Below are 25,058 nucleotides of genomic sequence, written 5' to 3' on the forward strand. Positions count from 1 at the left end.
TAAATATACAAAGAATACAAACTAAATGCATTAATGCCAATTATGACTAACTTTCACTATTATTGAGAAGTGTTATGTTTACAACATTATTTATAGTAAATCACATCAAATGAAATTAGGCCTAATTTATACCTGATTCTAGCAAAGGTTACTCCACTTTGGCCCATGTGTACGTATATAGAATCCATAGTGAAATAGAGAAAGTAGGCTCTTATATTCTTATACTCTGTTCTTCAGTTTCTTTTCTATCCAGAATTTCAAGTGTTAAATTTTTGAGCTCTGAGAATTGCACCGGAGACTGAAGGCAATAAATAGAAAAAAGAAATATTGTAAAAAGGATAGAACTTTTTTATTTATGAAATTCTGATTGATGTTTCCTTGATTGTCAACAACACAAGCTTCAACAGGAGAAGCTTCCTTAAATTTAATCACTGAAAGTTCTATGCCCTCAAATTTAGAAAGTTTTTTTTTTTTTCTCAATAGAAAAACAAATTTAAACAAGTTTGTTATAAACTTATGTTGGCTATTTTCTATGTTACTAGCTCATATTGTATTCTCACAATAGTTGGGTAACCGAGAATTGCACCAGAGGCTGAAGGCATTAAATAGAAAAAAAAATATTGTAAAATGGGAGAAATTTTTTTATTTTATTGATGTGTCTTCAAGATAGGTTGTCAACAAAACAAACTTCAACAGGAAAAGCTTCCTTCAATGAATTTAGTCAATGAAAGTGCTATGTCCTCAGAATAGGAAAACAAATGTAAACAGTTTGTAAATTTATATTGGCTATTTTCTATGTTACTTGTTTATATTGTATTCTCATAATATTGGGGTATTCATGCTCTGCCTGAAAGGGGTAATAATTTCCTTCCACAAGATCAAGACATTATGTGTCACAAGTACCGAAGGCTTGAGTGCAAGTAAGCCACTCCTATCATCAAACGAGGGGTGTCATATTGAATGTATCAACACCAAATTCACCCACATTGTAACGCCTTTGATGTTTTTGACGAGCTATGTACTGACAGATGAACACTAAGTGACATTTAAAGACTAGTTCAAACTAGATAGGAGAGATAAAGTTCAATGCTAATTGGCCTTCCAAACTCGCAGGGGCTTAGTTCCGACAGATAGGTTTTTCTCACCTCTAACACCCATATTCTCATGTTAAAAAAAAAAAAAAGTTGAAAACACAATTGAACTTTCCATTATTAATTACTGGTTGCAGTCCCCACATAGTAATATAGTTTACAATTATGTACCCCATTAACAGTACTTCATGATCTATGTATCTAACTATAAGGTATAAACATTGGAGTTGATAGGCATTTGTTAAAGAAGTAAGGGAAGGCTAGCTGAGGGTAATGAGATATTTCTGCCATAAGCTCAAAAGCCATTAGTTTTAGTTGCATCTACTTTCTTTTTGGGAATTAACATCTCCACACCCCTCCCCCTTCCCTTTAGATACATCACCGTACTATTATAACATTCCACTATGTTATTTTTGCAAAACCGCACTATAACTACTAGATCAAGAAATCATAGCCCCTTCCTCCAACTGTATTACATTATAAAAGTGTGTCACAGTTACGAAATTTATTTAGGTCACAGGTCTGATTTGATTATAAAAAGATAGAATTTATAAATTGAATGAATATTAAATTTCCCTTCTAATACACTGCCTGTTTCTGTTGCCTCTAGTCGTGATACAAGTACAGATCTGGGTAATTTGTATTTCAAGAATATTAAAAATATTGATATTTGCTCATAACATTACTAGAAGCATGGATATATTTATGAAATAATATTTAGGTCACACCAGAAACACAAATTATTTTATATAATTAAGACAACCATAAACCTTCAAGCTTTGGTTATAATTTTCCTACCAGCTAATTTTGATCAACTTAATTTTTTTTAAATTAGAACCCACATATAAGATGATTAAACAAATACTATCTAACGAGATGAATTAATATATAATATTGACCATTCTATTGATCAGCAAATCAGAATTTTTTGATGGGGTTAAAATTTGTGCATGATTTGTGTATGATTTTTTTTGTATGCAGTATTGTACCATAGACTTCATGCTGTAACTTAAACATTGAATTCAATATAACATAACATTTTTTCGCATAAATATAGAAATTTATATTTTTAATAGTAATAGTGAGATATGTAAAGAATAAAAATAATATAGTAAGAAGTGTAAAGAATGAAAATATAAGAAGGGAGAAGGCAGGTAAAACCTGAGAAGGAAAGCAAATGTTGAGCTGGGACGGCCTGAAAAATATTTTTTTTTTAAATAATGAAAAAAAGAGGGACAGAATAGGACAAAACAGGAAACAAATTATCTAACAATATTTTTATGCATTTTTCTATTATTTATTTTTCATGCAATGTTAAGTTAAAAAATACAGTACTATTTCCATTCAGACAATAAATTTATCTTGTTTCTTAACTAAAGTCGCATCTAAGCCTATGCTAGGCTTAGACTTATTGCGTAACAGGATATTTTGATTTCTGCAGGTTGGTATTTAGCCTTTTGAAAGTGGGAAATATAGGCATCTTAAAAAAAAGCAAAGAACAATAGAAATTTCATAAGGATTTCTTGCATTTAAAAATTAATATTTTTAATTTTTTGGTTAATGCTGACTTCCTGTCCCCTTTATTCAGCAACTAATGATGAACTTTAACAAATAATTCATCACAATAACAACAAAAAGTAGGTTATTCAGATCCGAATCAGATAACTTTATAATTGTCCTTCGAAATTGTGATATTAATTAAACAATTCCCTAATTATCTTTGATTAACTGTGCATCCAATTGACAGATGTAAGCACGAGGCTTAGATAGTCACGTACACTGGCGTTTCTTACGCATTGTAGATTGCTGGCGTTTTGCCCATACGATTTGCCTGCTTCCTCTTGTTGCATTCCTTCCAATGTCAACAACTCCCTTGAAAATTCAACAGTTAGATGATGTGATAGAGTGCATTATCAAACTGCAACATTTAAAATAACTAAATTAGAAGAAATCATTATGTTAAGGCTTGGCAGCATGCTAGGATATTGCGTCGTTCGTGAGGGCGGGGACTTTTTAGCACTTGATTGCATGCCAGGCTGATGTACAGTATGTACGCGTTATATAAGCTTCTAATTTCCAAACCTGCTGAATGAATAAAGCAATTATATTCTCATTTTTATAAAGTTGCAAAATCAAGATTATTTGTCAGGTTATATCTTTTAAATTCAATGCTTTTGCTTCAAAAAATATCATAAAATTTAAAGTAACATTATTATTTTTTTGTATTACAAGTCTCCCTCTAATTAAATACATCTCCAATTAAAGACCGCCTCCATTACTTTTCTGTGGTCCCAAACTAACAAATGTATTTTACCTTTATTATTCTAATTAGAGACCAAAGCGGCTAAAGACCATGTAAACCCTGCAGACCTGTATTATTATTTTAAATTTTGATTTTATATTTTATTGCTGTATGTATAATATTTATATTTTAAACTTTGTATTACATTGGAACAAAATATTATTACTGTATAGATTTTTACCTGTATGTTTATTTAAATATACGCCCCAAAATAATTAAACCAAAATAATTAGGCTGAATGTTTTAACTCGAAGTCAAATGTTTAAAAAATGTCTGACTGCGAAGGTAATATGTTAACCAGTGAATATTTTCTACAAATGTTGTTATTAATAATATTATTAGTGTTACAAATCAACTTTCTATCTTCTTAGTTATAAATACATATATGTTTTTTGAAATTCTTCAATATTATGTATTAAATTTTGCTGTTCTAACCCATTTTAGGGACCGAGTTTTCCACTTATTCCTGACTAGTATCAATGAAATTGTCTGTAAAAGTTGTTTTTGTTGTTTGTTTATTTTTTCAGTTTTTTTTATTTAATGTGACTTGGTGGTTAAGTTGGTACTCTTCCAATTACACCCTAAGTCTCATAAAGAGACTTAGTTTAAAAAGTAGGTCTAATATTCCATCTTGTACATTAAACAGCAATGCATTTACTTACCTACCTACACATACAAATATTTTAACTTTTTATTACGCATTCTAAAAAAAAAATGATTTACTTTCATTGTGTCAAATCGAAAGACAGTATGTTTGAAAGACTTGATGTATATTAAAAGGTCAAGAAACTTTCATGTATATCAGTGGTAGAAGTACTGATTACACCACCACAATACCCAAGTTAGCACTAAGCATTTCAGGTAAAGGACCGAGAGACCAACAGGTTTATATAATGAATTCATCAGGTTTATTTTGTTTTTCTGTTTTTCAAGGACGTTTGATATTTGTTTGGGAATACTGTAGGGTTATTCTGTTCATGTGTCATAGTTTGTGGTAAAAGGATGTTGTTATTAAATGTGTTATGACATTAAAGAAATGTCAGAGCTTGACTTTCATAGCCTGTGGCCATCGAACCAGGGATTATATTCAAGGTTACTGCTGTAGTATTGTCATTGCCACTAAATTTTAAAAATTCAAAGCAAGTCAAGTATGTGCTACTTACTTGTAGTTGTACCTTTTCTGAAACTGTTCTGCACTCCCCCTCCCCATCAGATCAGCCCCTGATGATGACAACAGCAAATGCAGTGATGATGACAAGGAGGGAGTGGAGTTGTATAGCTTTGTGATTAAGGTGCTTGCCTTCAAATCCTAGGTTCCTGGGTTCAATTCCTGTCAGGGTAACAACACTCCCTAAGGCTGATAATGAGACTTGGTTTATGTAGAGCATCTTGTGTTTGTTGGATTTGTGAAGGGATATGCCACAAAGAAAAGTTTGCTGTTTGGCGTATCATTGACCTAGGATCTAAAAAAATAAATTTTTAAAACTAGAAATTGCAAACAGCAAGTGAAGTGCTGCGAAGTACAACTGCATAAAATGTTCTTCGTACAAAATTATTTATGGGAGTCAAGTGAAAATAATGAATAATAAAAATATAACAAATAATATGAGCACGACCCATTGTCTATATATTATTAGAACAGCGTTGGTACAATAGAGTTTTGCTGCATTGACATCTCTCTGCTGGCGATGGCTCGCTGCTTCTGGCGATGACTCGCTGCTGGCGAATCGATCTGCGCATGTGTATAAAATGGTATTTATTTCCGCAAACATTATGCCAGTCTACAACAAGCGTCGCCTAAATGTAATAATTAGCACGTTGAAATAGGCTGGTAAACAAGTTTAACTGGGTTCGTGAATAATATTGTCCTCAAAATATTGTGGCTGAGACATGAGCCGATTAAACGTAGAAATAGGAAACCTAGAAATATAGTAAAAACGCTGAATAGTACTCCAGCGTCGCGACATGCCGACGATGGTACGAGTAGGTTGTAGGTCTACAAACGTCGCCTAAAGTAATTGATTTTACGCGGCAGAACGAAAGAAGGAAACTCCGCTTTTCAGTTGTCTCAGGCGATTGATTTTTGACAAACAATGACCTTTCAGAGGTCAAATTGTTGTCAAGAATATGAATTGGCTGCTTCGCAGCAAAAAATTAAAAAGCTGGTGACTTAAGATTTAAAATATATAAGTCTTGTAAATCTAAAAGGAATCCAGCTTATATGTACAGTACTTCCTCATTCTGGAGGCAGCTCAGGTGGTGCTTCAGTTCCTATTGGCTTGGACAAGTAGACCAATTGGAGTTATAGGCAGCATTGGGGGCACTATTGGAGGGTCAGGGCACCTTGTCAAAGAAGCAAGGACCCCTGTCCTCTTGTATGCTTCAACTCAGCAAATGTACTTGAGGTCATCAGACTAAAAAATATTTATTTGCCAAGTTAACCAATATTATTGTGATTGCAATTCTTTAGATTGTGGTGCAAAAGCATAAATTTTACTAACTATCCTAAGCTTGCAATCACTTTAAACCCCCATATGATTTTACTCTTGGGACCCTGACCGAAAGCCTTTGGCAACCCCTTAATAGACCTTTCCGGAATGTCAATCAAACTGACCAATCAGAACAGGGCAACCTAACAACTGACTAATCAGAACAGAGCTAGGAATACATTTGCGTCTCACAAACACAGGTGTTGTCCTACAAATGTGTTCGCATATGTTTTTAACACCGTTGTTGGACCTTAGCAACAGTATCCAAGGGGCGGGGCTTAGCAGAAGATCCATTCTGACGACTGTCAATTTTGTTGACCATCTTGTCAGTGTCACTGAATTTCTGTAGCCACCATTGATAGGCAGTCATGCAAATAGGTTTATATAATTTTAGCAAATATTCACATCACAAACTCTTTTTTAAATATTAATGTGCTCTATTAATTCTATAACATCACTATAGACAGACTCCCATATATGGAAGGCATTACTGATGACCATCCCCAACCAGTACTCCAGTTCTTAAACTGGATCCATGCAACCTTGCACAATGCTATGCTCATTATTATTCAGATGCAGTGTAGGCGACCACTAGCATTTTACATTCTTGTCTGTCTGTTAGATCTTTAATGTGTTCAGTTGATTGTATCCCTTGAATGTATCACAGATAAAAAATGTCCTCTTTTACATATGCCATGGGGAGGGGCATAGTGCAAGCAGCTACATTAATACCTCATACTTCAGGCAGCCCTAGTCATGCTTTGTTTCCCTGGCCATTGAGTTCATGCTTAATGTGCAGTCATCCTCCTCACATCATGATCTGTTCTATCATGAACCATTAATCCATATCAATATTGACATTACCTGTGTACGTTTTAATTATATAATGTATACATTTATGTAACATCATATGTGAGGGTAGATGAGTCAGCAGTAAATGGTGCACCTGTTGTCCTTGCTTCCTAACATGTGACCTGTCATGTGACCTATGGCAATGATCTTTAAAGGTCTTGCACAACCTTGGCAGTTTTACCAGGTACCATCCAGGCCTTTCCAGGTAACTATCAAATTTACTCTAGTTAAATTATGAGGTCCATTGGCCTTGACTAATCACTAGACATTTATTTGCTGAAAGCCTTTAATTGCAGTTAAATTTGATTATGCATTTAGGGTACTTTCCTTACAGAGTCTGAAGTTATAGGTACCATAATGAAATCTGAAAAAAAAATACTAAACTTTCTATTGAATAATTTTTTAAATGAATCATTATTAATAATGAATAATAATTACCACTTAATTAAAGAATATAGAATCAGTATTATTTAAGCCAAATTAATATTCACTGATAGTTTCACTTCCCAACTTCATCAAATTTTCTGACCATCATGAAAAAGTTTACTTCAAAAAAAGCATTCATTTTTCCATGGACAATAAAAATAATGACTATCTGAAAGAATGGTGTCAAGCCTTAGGGCCTGTTTCTACTGGAAAATAAAAATAGATTAAAAATCGCTTTTTTGAAAAAAAATATAGATTAAAAACATACAATGGATGGCGTGTTTGAACAGCAAACCGATTTTGGCTTTTTGGGAAAAAAATATGGATTAAAAACATACAATGCATAGCGTGTTTGAACAGCAAATAACCGAGTTTGGCTGTGCACTTTTTAGCTGCAACAAAAAAAAAGGGATTATCAGGTGAAATGTGATCTCCAGGTCAAACCACTGAGAAGCTAGATCGTATCAAGCCTGAACTTTCAAAATGATTAGTCCTCTTGTTCAGGTCGTAGGCCTCAAACTAAAACGTGGGGTATATTGGGCCTAGGCCTCTCCGCTCTTTTGGGCCTACTATTGTCCTGGTTTGTTGTGCCGATGAGCACAGCCAAAAACATTTGCCTTCTCGCCACACACCCTCTCTTACTCCTCGTCATCATGACAGGAATGAGAAAGATACTATACAGTTTGGAAAACGTGTTGTATAAACAAAATGGTGACATAATTTCCGTCACGAAAACTTATTTTCTTAAAATTAACGTAAGATTCAAAAATTAATAACTAAGCGCAAGTAACAAAAATTTCTTGTTTCCCATCCTGGGTTTTTCATTAAGTTGGTGAGGGAGGCATATTTTTTACAGTTCGTCAAAATATTCCAAAGAATGTTCTCTGCATAGTAAAATGTGTTGTAAACAATCTGTCAGTAGTTTTGTCATTGCTTCTCTTGCTGCTGTTATGGTTTTTGTGTTAAAAATTGCATTTGTAAACTATAAATGCATCAAATTTTGCATTTTCGATGTTAAAAAATCCCAAAACTTTAAAAATAAAAAACAAAAATATTCATATGGGCCCAGAAAATGGTGAAAGGTGGGGGGGGGGGGGGAGGGGAAACAAGGAATTTTTGTTATTTGGCCTAATATATACCTATTTTGTATTTTTGGAAGTATATTTGTAGTGTTTAAAGATTTGTCTTTCAGTAATCTGTGTTAAAGTTTACGTACAACATGAATCATAAATTATTTCATAACAAACATAGGAGGCATTACCCTGTAATGTAACACTCCCTCATGTTGCTGCGGTCGAGGAACTAGTATTCTAGTTCATGATACATTACAGCCTTTCACTGAAATGACTCCATGAACTCCTCTTCCACTTCCTTTTGTGTGTTTTTTTTTTTTCCGTTTGAAGTCATGTTGAGCAGTAAAGTACACCATATTGTTTGTGGGATCTTTTTCTATAAATTGTTCATTTCTTCATTGAAACAATAATGTGCAATACTTGTTTTTGTTATAATATAATTATACTTGAGACAATAAGTTTGAAAATTAAAACCTAGTTTAATTATCAAATTAGAAAACTTATAGAAAATGATTGAATTTAGAGATATACTGTGTATAAGAAATGTTGAGGGTAGTAATTTATTCACTGTATAGATTATTCTTTTTTTATAAACATGCTTGAGACAATTAAGAAGCTATAAACTGGTTTCATTATCAAGATAGAAGCTTATAGAAGCTAATTTATTATTATTATTATTATTATTATTATTATTATTATTATTATTATTATTATATTATTTATTATTGAATTGTGAGACACTGTAGGAAATGTTGAGGATAGAGTAATATAGGGTAAATATAATGGACCATTATGCTACAACCCTTTCCTTGGATATTGTTGATAGGTGCAACCAATAGTACAATTCACATGTAATGTGTGTTTGTGAGACAACATACTGTTTGTGCATCAATCTTGTATTCCTGGCTTCGTTCTGATTGGTCAGCTGTTAAGTGTGATTGGCACTTCGGAAAGGTTCATTAAGAAGTTGGATAATAATACATGGATAAAGCCTACATTATAAGTTCAGTACAAATACACATACTATATGCTGACAGACACGATGACACACCAACAGACAGACCGACAGAGACACAGACACTCCATCAGGCAGTTTGCCAGCGCACTTGAAGGACAAACAGTAGTAGTAGATACTTCAAAGAATTATTAGACAATTTATACAAGTGTGTCAAATATAGAGACATACCACCTTGCACACACTAAAACACATGCCCTACCTTTCTAAAGAATAAAATAGTTTATATTAAATAATGGATGAGCAAACATACCACTGTTGTGAGGGTCCAAATTGACCTAAGCACAACCATAGTTAGGCCTGAAGTCTGAACATGCTGTCTGCTCAATCTATCTCCTATGTTTATGAACATTGTATGCGCATTGGTTTTATAAATTTATTTTTATTTGTTTATTTACATATATATTTATTTATTGATTGTTTATTTTAATACAAATGTAAATGTTACTGAAATTTGAATCCAGTTTTTGTGCAAGTAAAATATTAATTTTACTGGGTATATAAAATACATTGTAGCTCTGTACATTTCTTTAAATCTGAAATTTTGTTGATGAGATGTGTTTCTGTAACTTAATCTTATTTTTTTATCTTACAGAGCAGTACAACAGTTGAATCGATAATTTATGCAAAGATACCGGCACATAAAAGGTGAATACACTCTAACCAGTGGTGGCCTGGACAATCGACCGGAGGGGAGGAAGAAAACAATTCATCCGGGAGGGAAAAAAATGAATATTTACAAATTAGTTAGACCCTAAAATCAATTCAATAAGCCTTTGAAACCCTTAAATTATCATAGTTTTTGGAGGCTTTACCCCCTGAACCACTTTCAAAAGATCTTGAGCAACGCCCTTGACATTGGAACCCATCAGGCATATCCTAGAGCCACTTCTGTTTCTAAACTTAATGACTAGGTGGTTGGGCTTCCAGTTTCTGATCATACAGTATGGTCATAGGTTGAAGTTGGCAACTAGTATATTATGTCTTTTTTTGTCTCATCTAAATAATGTAACTCATAGATGATTTTATGTACCAAGTGACAGTGCAGGGAGACACGAAGATGAGACCTTTCCCCGTCAAGCAGACCAAGCCCCTCCATCGGCCATGACTCGTCAGAGTGTGTTATTTAAAAGCCGGGGGTGTGCGCATGTCTCAAAAACTCACTAGTTGATGTGTATTTAGGCTGTCGTTTTGTGGAACCTTAACAATGGTATCCAAGGGGTAGTAGGTTGTACTAACAAAATGGTTTATTGATTGATTGATTGATTAATGGATTCAGTGATTGATTGAGTGAGTGGTTTCTCTATTCATTTATTCTATTAAAACATATTGACATACAATTGCCAATATCTTACATTACATTTAATAGGGGTTTAACTAAAGATGTTTGCTGTTAATTATTACTATTTATCACCATCAACATGATAACATGTCATTGATTGATTTATTTATTGACTTTATTAGATACTTACCCTATTTAAACACAATGATGTAAATGTTCTTATATTCTCATAAGCCGTGTCCATACCACCAGGATTTATTTGACAAATATATGAGATGTATGGGTGTATTTTTTCTTCTTTTTTTTTTTCAACAGTACCAACAGTGAAAATTAATTGCCACTTACAGGCTTATAAACGAATCATGTAAACACAGACAAGATATATAAAAACAAAGACAAGGATACAAAGAAAAATGAAAAGTGTGTAATATTAATCAATCAATATAATATTATGACATCATTGAATACCATATGTGGGCAAATAATACATACTTGTTAAATATAATTTAACGGTGTAGACAGCACTTAATATGATAATGTTTTTAAGCATATTGACATAGATGAGAATTATCGGAATCACCCATTAAGTCAGGCTTTAGACGTAGAAAGAGGCCAACTTATTTCCTATATCAAATCCTAAATTATTAATGAACTGAGTTAGACATAGTGAGAGCAGCTAAATGATGACAAAGATTTATGAGTCAGAAAACAGAACACAAAATACGAATACAGCAAAGATTCGGGTTTGTTTGATCTTATAGAAACTCATACCAAATTAACAAACCACATTATGTTATACAAATGTATAAAGTAAATAGATAAAAAATATACATTTAACTTCATAGTATGGATGTAAGAAGCACTGGCGCATCGGTTGTGGCTTTGACTCCCAACCTTGAAGTCGGGTTCAAAACTCACACTGTGCAAGTCGCTTGTGTCCTTAGGCAAGGCGCTTTATCTACGTTTGTCTCTCTCTACCCAGGAGTATAAATGAGTACCTGGTAGGATGCTGTGGCATTGGATGTACTAGTTTCGTGTGCGGAGTACAAGCGCACGACTAGGTATACTCCCCAGGGAGCAGAGAAAGGCACATTTTTGTGTTGGTTTGCCATTGTATGTTAGTTATCCAGTGACCAGGGGTAATAACGCTCAGCACCTTTGATTATTCAATTTGTAACTGGAGCTTTATACATATTTGGCATTATTATAATACTATCTGTTAAGTATAGGAAATACATAATGGCTAAGGAATCATTCTGCTCCCACTTTGGAAATTTGCTGAGCAAAATAATTACACGTAAGAATCATCTCAGTTAGCTAAAAATTACCTTATATCACCATTTCCACCCGGTTAGCTCCCATTCGCTTAATCTTTGATCTCCCTGCTACATATCCTTCGCCCCCATCATACTGCCTCATGTCACTACCACTAGATGTGACACTACTGTATACTCGGTGGTTCTTGTAAACAGTAGTAGCAGTGTTCTCCCAATCGAACATTTTTACTGGTAAATTTGACCATAAAAATTAAGCTATGTGTACAGTGTGAGGCAATACTCCTTTGAAGTGGGGTTTAATGACTTGAAAGAAATAACAAAAAACATAAGGCATAGACTGGAATGATGTTCATTTATTGAAAGAAGGCCAGCCTAGACTACCTTGGCCTAATCTGTGGTTTTTATATTTTACCAACACAAATTAAAATTGTTGGCCGGTTATTTTTACCGGTAAAATTGACAGCCCAAATGGCTTCGGGAGAACACTGAGTAGAATGAAGAATGATAAACAATAGAATATAGAATAAATTATAGAATATGCTGTTTAAATACAATATTAAGATGGACATCATAATCAAATTGATTTTAGCAAATAATAATAATAATAATAATTCTTTATTTGTCCTCGTATATGTATGCCTACACACTGGGAAATTCGGGCTGGGTCCCCGGGGACCCGCGGCTGCCATAGCTCGGCGCCAACTACCCCACTTACTCTACAACATCAAACGGATACAGACTGATACATACATGGTCCTTAACTCGCTTAACTCTCCTGAGAGGGTTATTCGAGGAGCTGAGCGTTTTGTTATTAAGACCCGAATTCAATACTCGATGCAGAGCCGGGTATTGAACCCGGGCCCTCGCGTGCAAGAGGCAGGAACCATACCAATTAGCCAAATACAAAGTATTTTGTTATCTGGTATTTTTTGTATCACCATGCTTGTCTTATTCATGCATTATGTAATTTTCATTTTTCTCTTCTCTTTTTAATAGACCCTCTCTGGCAAAGCAGACTGCTTTTAAAAATTTTAAAGATGTCTTTGGTACTGGCTGGGTGATATGCTGGTTGAATCCATTCCGTCGAAGGCAAGCTAAACCTATGATTTTTTACCCTCACCAGACTGTGTGATACTTTGTGATATAAATATTCAGTGTTTTTAAGATTCCAGCAAGTAAACTGTGTTTTTTATTTATATATATAAGTACTGGTTTTTTTATTTCAATCCATTAGTTAAAGCCCCATTCCCGGCAAAATTTCAGTTTTTAAGAAAAATCTGATTTTATATATATGTTATAAAGATTTATAAATATAATACGGGATTGCTAGTTCAACTAAATTTACACATTCATAAACATGAAAAAAATGTAAAATAAGACTGAAATTTGATATTTTTTTTTTTTTGTTTTCCACACGGAATAATTAATGTTTCTTTTTTTTATTTACTTGTGGGATGAATTAAAATCCATGGCATTGGTGGGCGAAATAAAAAAAAAAAATAAGATAAGAATGCGGCGGGTTCGGGAAACAATTACCCATTCCAGCAGATGCGATCTACAACCTCTGCATTTGCCTGGTAACAAAGAAGTTGTCGAGAACATGGTAATCTCCTATAAGAAACAGACGCTACTTTTTTTTTCCTTTTGGGTTTTCGTAAAACTAAAATTTATGCCAATATTTTTCCATGGTTTATAATAATTAGAGTAATGCATGCATTTTTTCTCTAAAAATTATTTTTTTAGTAAAATTTTGCCGGAAATGGGGCTTTAATAAATTTGTATTGTTTATTATATTAGGCAATACAACAACTTTTTGTTATACATATTTATTCATTTGTTTATTGTCAGTTGAATGTCAAAAAATGGAAGAATAAGTTGTGTATTGGTGCAGAAACCATTTTCGTAATTTTTAAGTGAAATCTAATAACTAACATACCATAAACATGGACCTATTAATTAATTGGTCGATGCTGTAAACAAAGTAAAAATATTCAAAATACTGAATTAAATTTTAAAGCTCACCAATAATATATTGTAATAGTTTTAAAGTGAACATTTTGGTTGTAGGCATTAGCAAACAAAGGACCATGTTCTAGTAATTTAATAGGAAATATACAATTGTCTTTTTTCCATTCTTGATTTTCGGTAATTAAGTAGCATTAAATGAGGTGGCATGCTGTGATGATATTAATTAGGCAATTAAGATCAATTCCAAATGTAGGTCAAGTTCATGTGGTCAGGTCGTTTGTATTATTCAATAAGGTGATTAAATTTAATGAAAGTCAAGATGGAGGCATGTAAATAAGTTTCATAATATTATTGCGTTAGATGTATTCATAGGAATAATTAGAACTATGGCATAGAAATTGTTGAATTATTATTGTATATAATATATACAGTAAAGTAATTTTTTACTTTTATTCCTCTTTACTAACACAAATGAATCTTTAAACACCTTTTGCCTTGTCTACAATATGAGGACCTTGTGCCTTTCTAATTTTATATATATAATCAATATAGCAAATTGGACAACAAAGCTTTCATTAGTGTCATATTTATGAACTAACAAAAACATAAAATGTATCAAATTAATTAAATTAATTGTAAAAAAATATTAAATAAAATAATAAAATAAAACTTCTACAAAAATCTGAAATTACAGTATTAGATTACTCAATAGATGTAGTCCTTTCAGGTGCAGAGAACAAAATTTTATTTAATAGAAAGAGTACTCGCTGTAGCTCAGAAAACTCATTCTTTGATTGACTATGACGCTAAGTTGGTAAATATTGGATCTGAGACTTAGTTGATGGGGTGTTTTCAGTACTACTAGTATTAGGTACTGAGGAGTGAAGTTATTCAAAGCCTTGTATGTCATGATGACAAATTTGTACTAAATCCGCATAGACACATGTAAGCCAATTAAATTTTCTAAGTGTAGGAGTGATTGTGGTTTTGGTAATGAGCTAGTCAGCAAACTTTTTTGCTTCGCTGGAGGTGATGTTGAATTAAAAGAAGGCCATACAAAAGTGAATTAAAGTGGTCAAGTTTAGCAGAGACTGATTGTATATAGTCTGGTATTAATTAGACAAAACTCTTTACTCAACAAGAAATATATAGAACTAGTTATTGACTCATTTGTTGTTATGGAACTGATTTTTGTGATTGTTATACTTCAAATTCTGTCATTCATTCAACTCCTCGCAAATTTCTTTGATGTATTTAGCAGTTGGAAAACTCATGGACCAAAATACTAAATTAAATCTTTAACGTAAAATAACATACTTGCGGGTCCTTTCGTCACCAGTTTGCAGTAGCCCCCTCACAGGAATCGACAGCAGTGCGTGTGGTATTACTAATGGCCTGTCATCGAGTGCAACCCCTCACCACCAACACATCTTTGCAATTATATACAATGAAAAGGAAATTAGATGTGATTGAAATTATTGATGTACAATTGGTAAAAGACCGGTTGACATGTCAATCAAGGGTTGCGCAACAACCCCGCATTGAGATCATTATGGTGTAACCTAATTCTTTGAACTTTAGTTGAGTAACTATAAGAAAAGTTCTTAGGGTGAATGCAAATTAGTGACCAAGTTTAGAGACTGATCCAACCAGCTGATCAGCTGTAGGACTAGCTATGCGAGATAGCAAATTATAATAAAATTATAGCCAACTGTTAAGCACTGTGCCCACTATCAATTTTTAGGTGATTTGCCCATATATGGGTATGATGTGACATCATCATATCCATATATGGGCAAAGGATAGATATTTGTCATAGAAACCTTTAAAAGCACTGTCAGGTTTTCCTGATGAAGACCCAATAAATAGTTGATGGCGTGTATTTAATATCTTGGAGTATGTATTATACTTTTGTATTTGAAAACTACACTCTCTGGTTTTTACTGTAGGTTTTAAGATAGCAAGATCTTGCACATGCCTGTTCAGTTTCATCTGAGATACATTCTGTGAAAATTTTTCAACATGAGCAATATTAACACATTCTCAGTAACATTAAACCAAGTTGCCCTTTTTGGATTGGACTTCTCTGCTCTAGAAAACAGCATGGTTTAATTCCTTGGTAGCATAGGGTGTTTTTGGATCTTATACTCCTCTGCCTCATCTAATGCTTTTTGAACTAGCCTGTTCTATGTTTGTGTCGGTGAATAGTTCCGGAGTTTGTGTTGATTTTCTTACCTGTTTTGTCATGAGTCTCTGTACACTATACCGTTTCAAATTTGCGAGATCATGGACGTCATAACTACTGTGTTTCATTTGCACATGTGATGAATTCAATAAGTGTGCCACCACTCACCTTCCATATGTTTAATCACAGGTCCTATTTTTAGGTTTTGCGGTTTTATGCTGTCTGTAGGAGCTTTGCCAAGGAATTGATCCAATCGAGTACCTTTGTGCTGAATGGATATTCTTAATTTGGCACATCTACTACTAATATTAATACTTGGACCCTCGTAAGGATTATGCTTTGTTGAAGAATTTATTTTCAAGCGACAATCTTGTGTCTTTGTGTGATACAGTATTAAAGGGGAATTCTTGCATCTTATTAGATGCAAATGATTTTAAAGGGACAGTCTTGTATCTTCTTGTGACGAAGATGATATAGGGACAGTCTTATATTTTCATGTGACTGCAGGTTGCACGAATCATGCAATGCAATTACGCATATTGCATCTTGATGTGTTGTGAAATTGCAAAGGAATGCCCTGTGAATGTTCGTATTTTTAGCTACCGCCAGTCTACTACTTTGGTTTGTTATGTAACTAGCAGTAGTCGGACTTAATGAATGATTTCTGGCAGAATAATCGACCAATCGCTCATGGTAAACTTAGTTTTGTTGTAGACCTTTCCGGAGTGTCAACAACTGACCAATTAGAATGGTGCCAGGAATACGCACGCGTATAACAAACACATGTTTTGTCCCACAATCGCATGTGATTACATGTATTTACGCTATATTCTTGGGACCTTAGCAACGATATCCAAGAGGCGGGGCTTAAGGAAAACTCTATTCTCTCAATCCAATCCCTGAACCTTTGTAGTCTTCCTCTATCTCCCTGTAAAACATTCCAACCCAGCATACAAAACAAAATTAAAACAGCTTAGGGTCAGTTCATAATTATCAAAATTTTCACAAGTGTACAAAAAATGTACTCTTTTTCGAAATGTTGTTTTTGCAAAACCATTCTTCATTTTTGTTGTGAAGTCAACTGAAATAATGTGCTTGGTTGCTTAAAAATGATTATTATGACCAAGGTTACATTATAATTATTTTACATATAGCATGTTATTTTGAGTCAACATTTTTATGCATATGTACAAGAGTGTACAAATTTGTCTACCCCCTCCCCTTACCATACTCTTTGTACACTTGTGAATATGTTGATAATGTGGAACGACCACTTAAGAATAATGGAAATCTAAATCTAAGTATAGAAATTTATATAGCACTTTTTGCCAATGATACAAAGCGCTTTGATATGCGAACTAGGAACTCGATCAATTGTGTAAGATTTCGTTATTTTTCATCTAATTAAAAGCATTCAATATGCTGAAACACCGAACATTCCAATATTTATTTATTTATTTATTTATTTTACCAATTGATCTATGAATACCTCTTGCGAAAACTTATCAAAACTCTCCCCTCCCCAAAATGCTGAAACTATGTGACCTGTTGAATTCCTTTATTTTTAATAACAATTGTTCTTTCTGTTTTTTTTGTGTCACCAAATACCACTTCCTTAGTTTTTCCAGTATGTATAATTTCTGGAAAAGGACAATGTCACATCCTGATGTTTAAAGGGACAATTATTAAGAACATTAGATGATTAATTATCTAAAACTAGATGATTTTTCTGTACATGACTAGAATAATTATATTCTAAATGTTGTCTTTCCATGATTCATTTGTAGGCATCAGTCCAATGCCATTTGAATTACCAAATGCTACCAATACCCTCCTGATAAATTAATAGTTTGTACTTGCTTCAAGCCTAGGAAGTTAGGGACTTCCCCTTTTCTTTTCAGAACCCTTATGCTAATGAGATTTTACACTCCACCAGTCAACTGGCTGCATTGTTCAATTTTGAAAACAAAATACCTTGCATAATGAATCATAAACATCAGAAAATACTGAAAAACAAAAAACATATTTATTAATGCACTAATTAGGTTAAATGAAACCAAGTGAAATTAGGAGTTAATAATTTGTAGAATATGTACATTTTTATAATTAATATAATTTACATATTGATAATAAAAACTGGTGACAAATTGACAACCATGTCTGCATGTATGCTTATCTATGACCTTTACAATAAAGTATTCCATGTCTACTGGTTTTGAGCAAGGAGATTTAGTTTGTTCAAGTTGTGGCCAGTAAAATCCTGTAACCCATCAGTCAATTTTGTTAACCTTTGACCATCCCCCGATTACTTGTTTCTGTATATAACCAGACTTAATAATGTTTTATAAGCACTGGGAAGATATTTAAATGGGTAGGCCTAGTTATACTGTTCTGTATGAACTTGACTGCATATGACATAAATTTTTATTTTTTTATTTATTTTTTGTTTATTAAATTTATATTGGTGAAGGTAATTGTGAAAGTTGTTTTGTTCATAGTGAAATGAATGTTCATTAACTGTACTTTATTTTATACCTGTAGCTTGTATTGAAATTTGAAGTTAGACAAATATATTCTTACATTTTATATACATGGGAACTGTTAGATTAAAAAAAATTGTTTTAATTAAAAATGTTCAAATGTATTATAAATCAGGGAGCAGGTAAGTTACAAGTAATTTAACTACTGTTCCCTATTATAAATATTTTAAAAAAAACAGGCCCCACTTACCTTTTCAATCGTCAATCGAAGTGTCCACACATTGAGAATAAAAAATCATAAATAATAATGTAGAACAGGAATGATTACAAAAGTGCGGGAGATATTTAATAACTAGTCTGCATACAGTAATGCAAATTTGTTCAAATTACACTAAAATTGTTGGATAAATCTACTCAACATTGTTCAACAATAGCGATAAAATGAGTAATTCACAGGTGTTAATGATTATAGATATTCAGTTACAGTAGTGATAAATACTATAGATTAGTATGGAAATGAAGAAGATGAGGTGATACATAATTTTGAAATTTGTAGTGGTAAAAAATAGGCTAGGCCTAGACCTTTGAAAAACTGCATAAAATTCTTTTGTGCAGTCTCAAACTTGACTGCTGCAAATATACACTTATACAGTTTCAAAACTGTGCAAATCCAACTATCTCTAACATGTACACTAGTCTAGAATGGCTGATCATCTTATAATAAGTATCTTTAAAGCAATACTGTAAGTGATTGTGAGCAAGCATCTGAAAGTGTCAAAGGCCTAGTTCAGACTAGGTGGATAAATCCGGCTCAACTCACCGGGTTTATCCACGTGCCAGTCTGAACTAGGTGGCTTATCTCAAGCCGGGCTGTGTTCCTATAGTAACTAGGCCTGTCGTGGCACCGTGTTTAACTTTTCTAAGCTGGGTTTTAATCGCTGCTCTGGTCTTCGATTGACTTCGGGTAAAAGAATGACCAATCAGCATTTAATTACGTGTTTTGTGAACGAGCGTACGTTTTGAGCGCAATGTTTCGAAACTCATTTTCTGGTTATGGTTCATTCAATTCAAATGCTCATGCCTGGCTAATCTCGCTAGTCTGAACGCCCAGCAAAGTTAAGCCAGGCTTTACGTAATCCTGGCTTATCTCCATGTGTGAACGTAGCCTAAGTACTGTACATCTTAATATAATTTTTTTTTTTCCAATTAAGTTTTATATGTACTTTTTAAGAATGTACTGCGAGTTTTTATATTGCAACATGGAAATCAGGGTTATTTTCATAGGCTGATATTAATATTAATCTAAGCGGACCTTAGGATGGGGGGAAAATTATAACTAAATATTATGATTAATTATTTGTTGTAGATTCTGTACAATGCCAAGATTTATAATATGACTAAATAGTTTTTAATGTTTTACTGTTAGATGTCATCTCTTTGAAAATAAACTAACTCGTACTCACCTGACTTTATACTATAGACATATTGATATATACATATGATATAAATTACATGTATTCTTATGTGGAAAAAATTGTATTTAGAATAAAGTACTGCATACTATTGTTGTCTTTGTATCTTAATAAGTATTTGATACTTTATTGTTTTTCCAATAACCATGAGCCTTCACAATGGTGACCTAATCAAATTCAGAACGTTTAGGAAAGATGATTTATGTGTTTGTAGTGCATTAAATTTTGTTGGAAAGAATAAAAATAAGGATATAAATATAATGACCATATTGACAATTTGAGCTGATAAATTATTGTGGCTTATTTCATTGTTTATTTACTTTTTTTAAGATTTTATAAAATATTGTATAATATAATATATATAATATATTGTATAATCAAATGTTTTGCTACAGGTAACTATTCATTGTTTGCTAATACCCAAGTGACCCGTGATGATCAGTGATGGCTCCAGAAATTTGCCAACAGGGGGTCTGACATGTTTGACAGGGTGGGTCCGAACCAAGGGGTCAACTAGAACCTTGGTCAGGGTCCTGGAATAAAAATTCCAGGTGGTAGGATTCACAGCGAGTTGTTTTTTCTCGCTTAGTATGGCTCTAATTGGCATTTTTAGTCCACAATATTGGCAATCAAAATAACGTTATTAGATATGCAAATTATTATTTTTGGTCCGACGACCTCGTCGTGGTGTTGGGCAGTGTGGGTTCGTGCCTGTCCAAGGAGGGGGAATTCCCCCACTGGTGCCACCACTGGCCATGATCTTGGATTTGGCAACCTAGCAGCATTCACTAAAGCTACTGCTGTATTCTTCCTATTCTATTTAATGGCAAGCCTACATTTCAGTTATCATCATGCAAGGAAGTCCTTCCCTGGAAAAAAAAAGCAAGCAGAAATGTAAATTCCTTATCAGTTATACAGTATATATTACATGTATGGATAGTAAACCCAGTCAAAATGATACTGAAACTCCAGATTCAGACTTCCAAAAGTTTATCTCAAATATCCATCATTTGTTTTTTGAACTAAAATTTAGATTGTTCTTAAATTTATTGCTACATTTTTCTTCCATGCAAATAGACAGTGTTTATAATGTATCTTTTGTCCTAGACTACCCAATATCATAACATAATCCTAGCATTAGTAACATATCAAGTCATGCTTTAAACGCTAGCTGTCGAAAGTTGATCCCTTGACATGACCTTTGACATGGGGTCTGGCAAAATACTGCACGTTCAAATAACTTTGGATCTCCGTATGTACATTCTTGCTTAATTTGCTAGCTTTCAAACATTAATCCATTTGCATGACCTTCGACATGGGGGTCTGATCACCTAGCAAAACATTCCCAAAAAATCACAACTTTATTAAAACCGCTTATGTAACTGCATGAAGTTTGTTGCTTTTTTTTTTAAGTTTGAATCATATTTTTATGACGTCTATTTCGCAGGAGATGTTTGTGTTTCCGTCAATCCATTAATCTTGCACGTATCTATCATGACACAAATGTTTATTATTCATCAGAAACAATAGAAAACATCATCATTTCAATTATATTAAATTGCCCGATTTCCTCAGGAAAGACATTGTACGTTATTGAAGACGACTTGTCTATAATCAGAGAAAATTACTTGATACTCTTAAACAATGGAAAATATAAGTATGACTCATGCGTTTAGAGTTTAATGTGCAACTCAGCATTCCGCATCAGCTGTGATATGAACGCGAGGTGTTGTCATCGTTTTATACGCTGTTCATTTTGTGAATGATCTTTATTTAGGAAATATGGACGAGTTGAGTGTCGGTCATGTTATATAAATTCATTTAAAATGTACTAGAAATTTGAGATATCAACGAGAGTTTGATTATCAAACCTGACTTTTTATATACTGTTATAAAGCTAAAAAAATTATATTATTGTAATAGTATTAAAAATATAATAGAATGTGATTTCTTCATTCATCACCAATTCAATTATAGAAGTTTTAGTGAAATTGTGTTTAATCAGAAATTCACTCATTTGCAGACATTTAAATTGAATAATTTTTGTAGTTAAAAGTCAGTAAATAAATGAAAGCTATTTTATTTTATCAGTTTGACTCTGGAAGTTTCTATTTCTATTATACATTAGGATTTAGTTATACTTTTGAGGCTATTTTTATATTTTTTCAAAGACAGTATATTTTAATTTGAAGTAATGAGTGTTCTAATTAATATATTTGGGGTAATAAGATAATATATGTGCCAAAGACAGCCAAACCAGTCACTCGTCGCAGTTTGTATTTAAGAGATAATGGCCGGAACATGCTCTAAGGTCAGAATTTGTTAAATCTATTTTAATGCACTAAACTAACCTTTATATATCTATATCTATCATGCTATGCTTTTATTTTCCTCATTTTCAATGTTAAAACGAACATTTTTAATGATTTGGTGATGGTCTCTGCCTGAGAAATGCCTGAAATCAAAAACTTTGAAGGCTAATTTCTCAAATATTGTTATTTAAACAATTCTATGTGTGAATGCTTGTAACTTCATAAGGAAATGTCGGATTTAAATGACTCTTTTACAATTTCATAGCTCCCATTTTACTGTTTAACCCTGTATTAATAACTAAATATCAATTTTTGCAACTAGTGACTGGTTTGGCATGTCTTTGCCACATGTATTAATAGTATCAAATCAAGTAATTGAACTGATATATAAAAATATTATCTTCAGATGTCTCCCTCTGCAGGTTCTGTAAACTATCAGACAAGAATTGTAGCCTTTTGTATACGTGTCTGATAAGCAACATGAATTGGATAGCAATCAAAATTAAACTTTGATACGTGTACACGATTATGTACATTTAACAGATGCCTTAAATTGAAAACGGTAATGAAATGAACATTCTTAGTCGGAGTGTCAAGGAATCTGCTCCCTAGAGGCTTGAGGGCTCCCTTGTCCCAGACAGATATAACCAATATCGTACTTTTATTTTCATTTAGATCAGATTTTTTATATCTGAGCATGATCATTATTTTAACTTTTCTGCTCAACAGAAGCATCTCAGTTAGTAGGGAAGTTTTCAGGGAGGAAAAATTAAGCGTAGTACAGATGACGTAGTGCTACAACAAATTTCTTCATCCAACAATCAGATTGCTCAGATGCTCAGTGTTGCTTAGATATTCACGGATTTTGCTTTACTCCATGTACAGTATTGTGTAATGAAGTAACTCAATTCCTTCTCGCTATGAAATTTGAACTGACCCCTGGTGACCTGCGATAACCACAATTTAGCGCCACCCACAGTGGTATTAAGTCAGTTAACCTGGAATAATTCCTGGCTGTTTTCTGAAGAGAATACTTTGTTATCTAACATTGGTCTTGTGACCAATGGCTTAAACATTTCTTGTTTTAAGCAACTGCTATACTCTATAACAGCAGTGTATCTACAGGGGAGCATGGGATTCACCCCCTTCCCCCTGCCAACAAAATTTTTTAAATAGGGAGCTTGCACTGTGTAGTCCACCAGTTTGGTATGATGGTATGGTAGCTTGTTTTTATAAAGGTAGATAGTGGTAGAAGTGATGATGAAAAAGGTAGTGAGGCCAGGGGATAATGTAAGTGGGGTTGGGGTGGGCCCCTATAAAATATTTCCTTATTTAAATTTTTTTTTTCGAAGCAAGAAAGTATATAAAAATCCCTCATATTACATCATTTTGCAAGCTAATTCCCCTCACTTAATCATAGAGCCCAGCCCCACCTCCCTTCCATCCGTCAGACCCCCCATTTCAACACTCTTAGACACGCCACTGACTCTTAGACACGCCATTGAGTGATACTGAGCAAATGCAGGTGTGAGGGCATAATTCATTTAATTTTGAGTTCACATGAACATTCACTCATGATGGCCATGATGCTGAGACTGCAGCATTGAATGTAGGTATGACTAGTGGTGTGCAAACCAAGTGCGACAGAAGTAAATCTAATATGAACACTCACAATTTGATGACATGTTGTACAACAATTTGGGTCACGCTTGTCAGATGGTTCATCATCACGGTGTCAGTCCTGTACTGGTAACACCACATGTTTCTGAGTGGTTAACAAGATATTTGGATTTCATAATCTCAATGTGCAGTGGGCGGGGCTAATTATTACACTAATTTTCTTTGGTGTGTAACACCCCACCCCCTCCCCCAAAAATCTCAATGTGTGTCCAAGTATCACCATGTATTTTACTGTTTTACTAATTTTACTGTTTACTGATTTTATTGTTTTTACTATTGTCATTTTATGTGTCAATGTATCTAAATTGTATATTTCAAAACTTATATTTGTTTTACAATAAATTTATATTGAATTTAATTTAATGTATTTATGAATTTTTGTGAGGAGAGGGTTTAAGCCTATTGTGTAATTGTGCGGTTTTGCTGATCTGATGTTCATAAACATTTTTTCTATTTAAATTTTAAGGGTTTGTGCATCCATCACATGGTTTATAGTTTTTGCAACAGGGATTGGCTTATATAACACTACATCTGTGTTGGTGTGACCATTCATTTATTTTCTATTTTAATTTTATGGATGTGCCAATCTTTTACCTTTTTTGTTTTTAGTTTTTCAGAAGCGGAATGCTTGTAATGCAGTTGTTGTGTGGATATAACCATCTGAGTTTCATTGCCTTTTTTATGTATATTTTATTCATCTCTGTCAATTGAAGGTCAACTTAAGTGTTTATAAAAATTAATAATGGGTATGCTTACTATCATGTAAACAATATTGTGGAATATTAAAAGAAGTGTTGATATAAATCGTGTAATTGAAACTTTTATTGTATCATAAATGTCAGAAATATCTAAATATAAATCAAATGTTTTACAATAAAAGATATAAATGTTGCAATAATCTCATTCTTCAAGATTGCAGTTTTTTGACATTAGTGATAATTATTAACATATTTATCATTAATTTTATATTTTTTATCTTATTAATTTCCATTAGTATTATTATAACAATTATTATAAATCATTTATAAAGCATTTTTAAAATATCGCAAAACAACCACATTAAAAAATGGATGGTACTAGAAACAGCGACAGAAAGCGATTGAGTTATAAATTTATTAGAAAACAATGGTATACATAAGGTAGTAAAACATATA

General features: G+C 33.1%; 1 protein-coding gene and 1 long non-coding RNA gene across 4 annotated transcripts in view; one reads left to right on the forward strand and one right to left on the reverse strand.

Annotated features, from left to right (window-relative positions):
* LOC117106288 (probable palmitoyltransferase ZDHHC21) overlaps positions 1-24,708 on the forward strand; it is a 42,025-nt gene extending 17,317 nt beyond the window's left edge. For 2 of the 3 annotated variants that reach the window (XM_033247642.1, XM_033247643.1), the window contains exons 7-8: positions 9,844-9,896; positions 12,804-24,708. In XM_033247642.1, the coding sequence (XP_033103533.1) occupies positions 9,844-9,896; positions 12,804-12,939 (189 nt within the window). In that variant the 3' untranslated portion in view covers positions 12,940-24,708. The remainder of the gene's footprint in view (positions 1-9,843; positions 9,897-12,803) is intronic. The other variant, XM_033247644.1, reaches the window with a different exon arrangement.
* On the reverse strand, positions 2,404-6,847 carry LOC117106289. The gene is made up of 3 exons (XR_004445042.1): positions 6,747-6,847; positions 4,557-4,856; positions 2,404-3,009 (listed from the first exon to the last, which is right to left on the reverse strand). It is a non-coding gene; the product is annotated as an uncharacterized LOC117106289 (long non-coding RNA).
* Positions 24,709-25,058: the final 350 nt, after the last annotated feature.

Source organism: Anneissia japonica, unplaced genomic scaffold (assembly GCF_011630105.1).
Source record: "Anneissia japonica isolate Jap-2015-1 unplaced genomic scaffold, ASM1163010v1 scaffold287767_len825999_cov190, whole genome shotgun sequence".
NCBI classification, from domain to species: Eukaryota; Metazoa; Echinodermata; class Crinoidea; order Comatulida; family Comatulidae; genus Anneissia; species Anneissia japonica.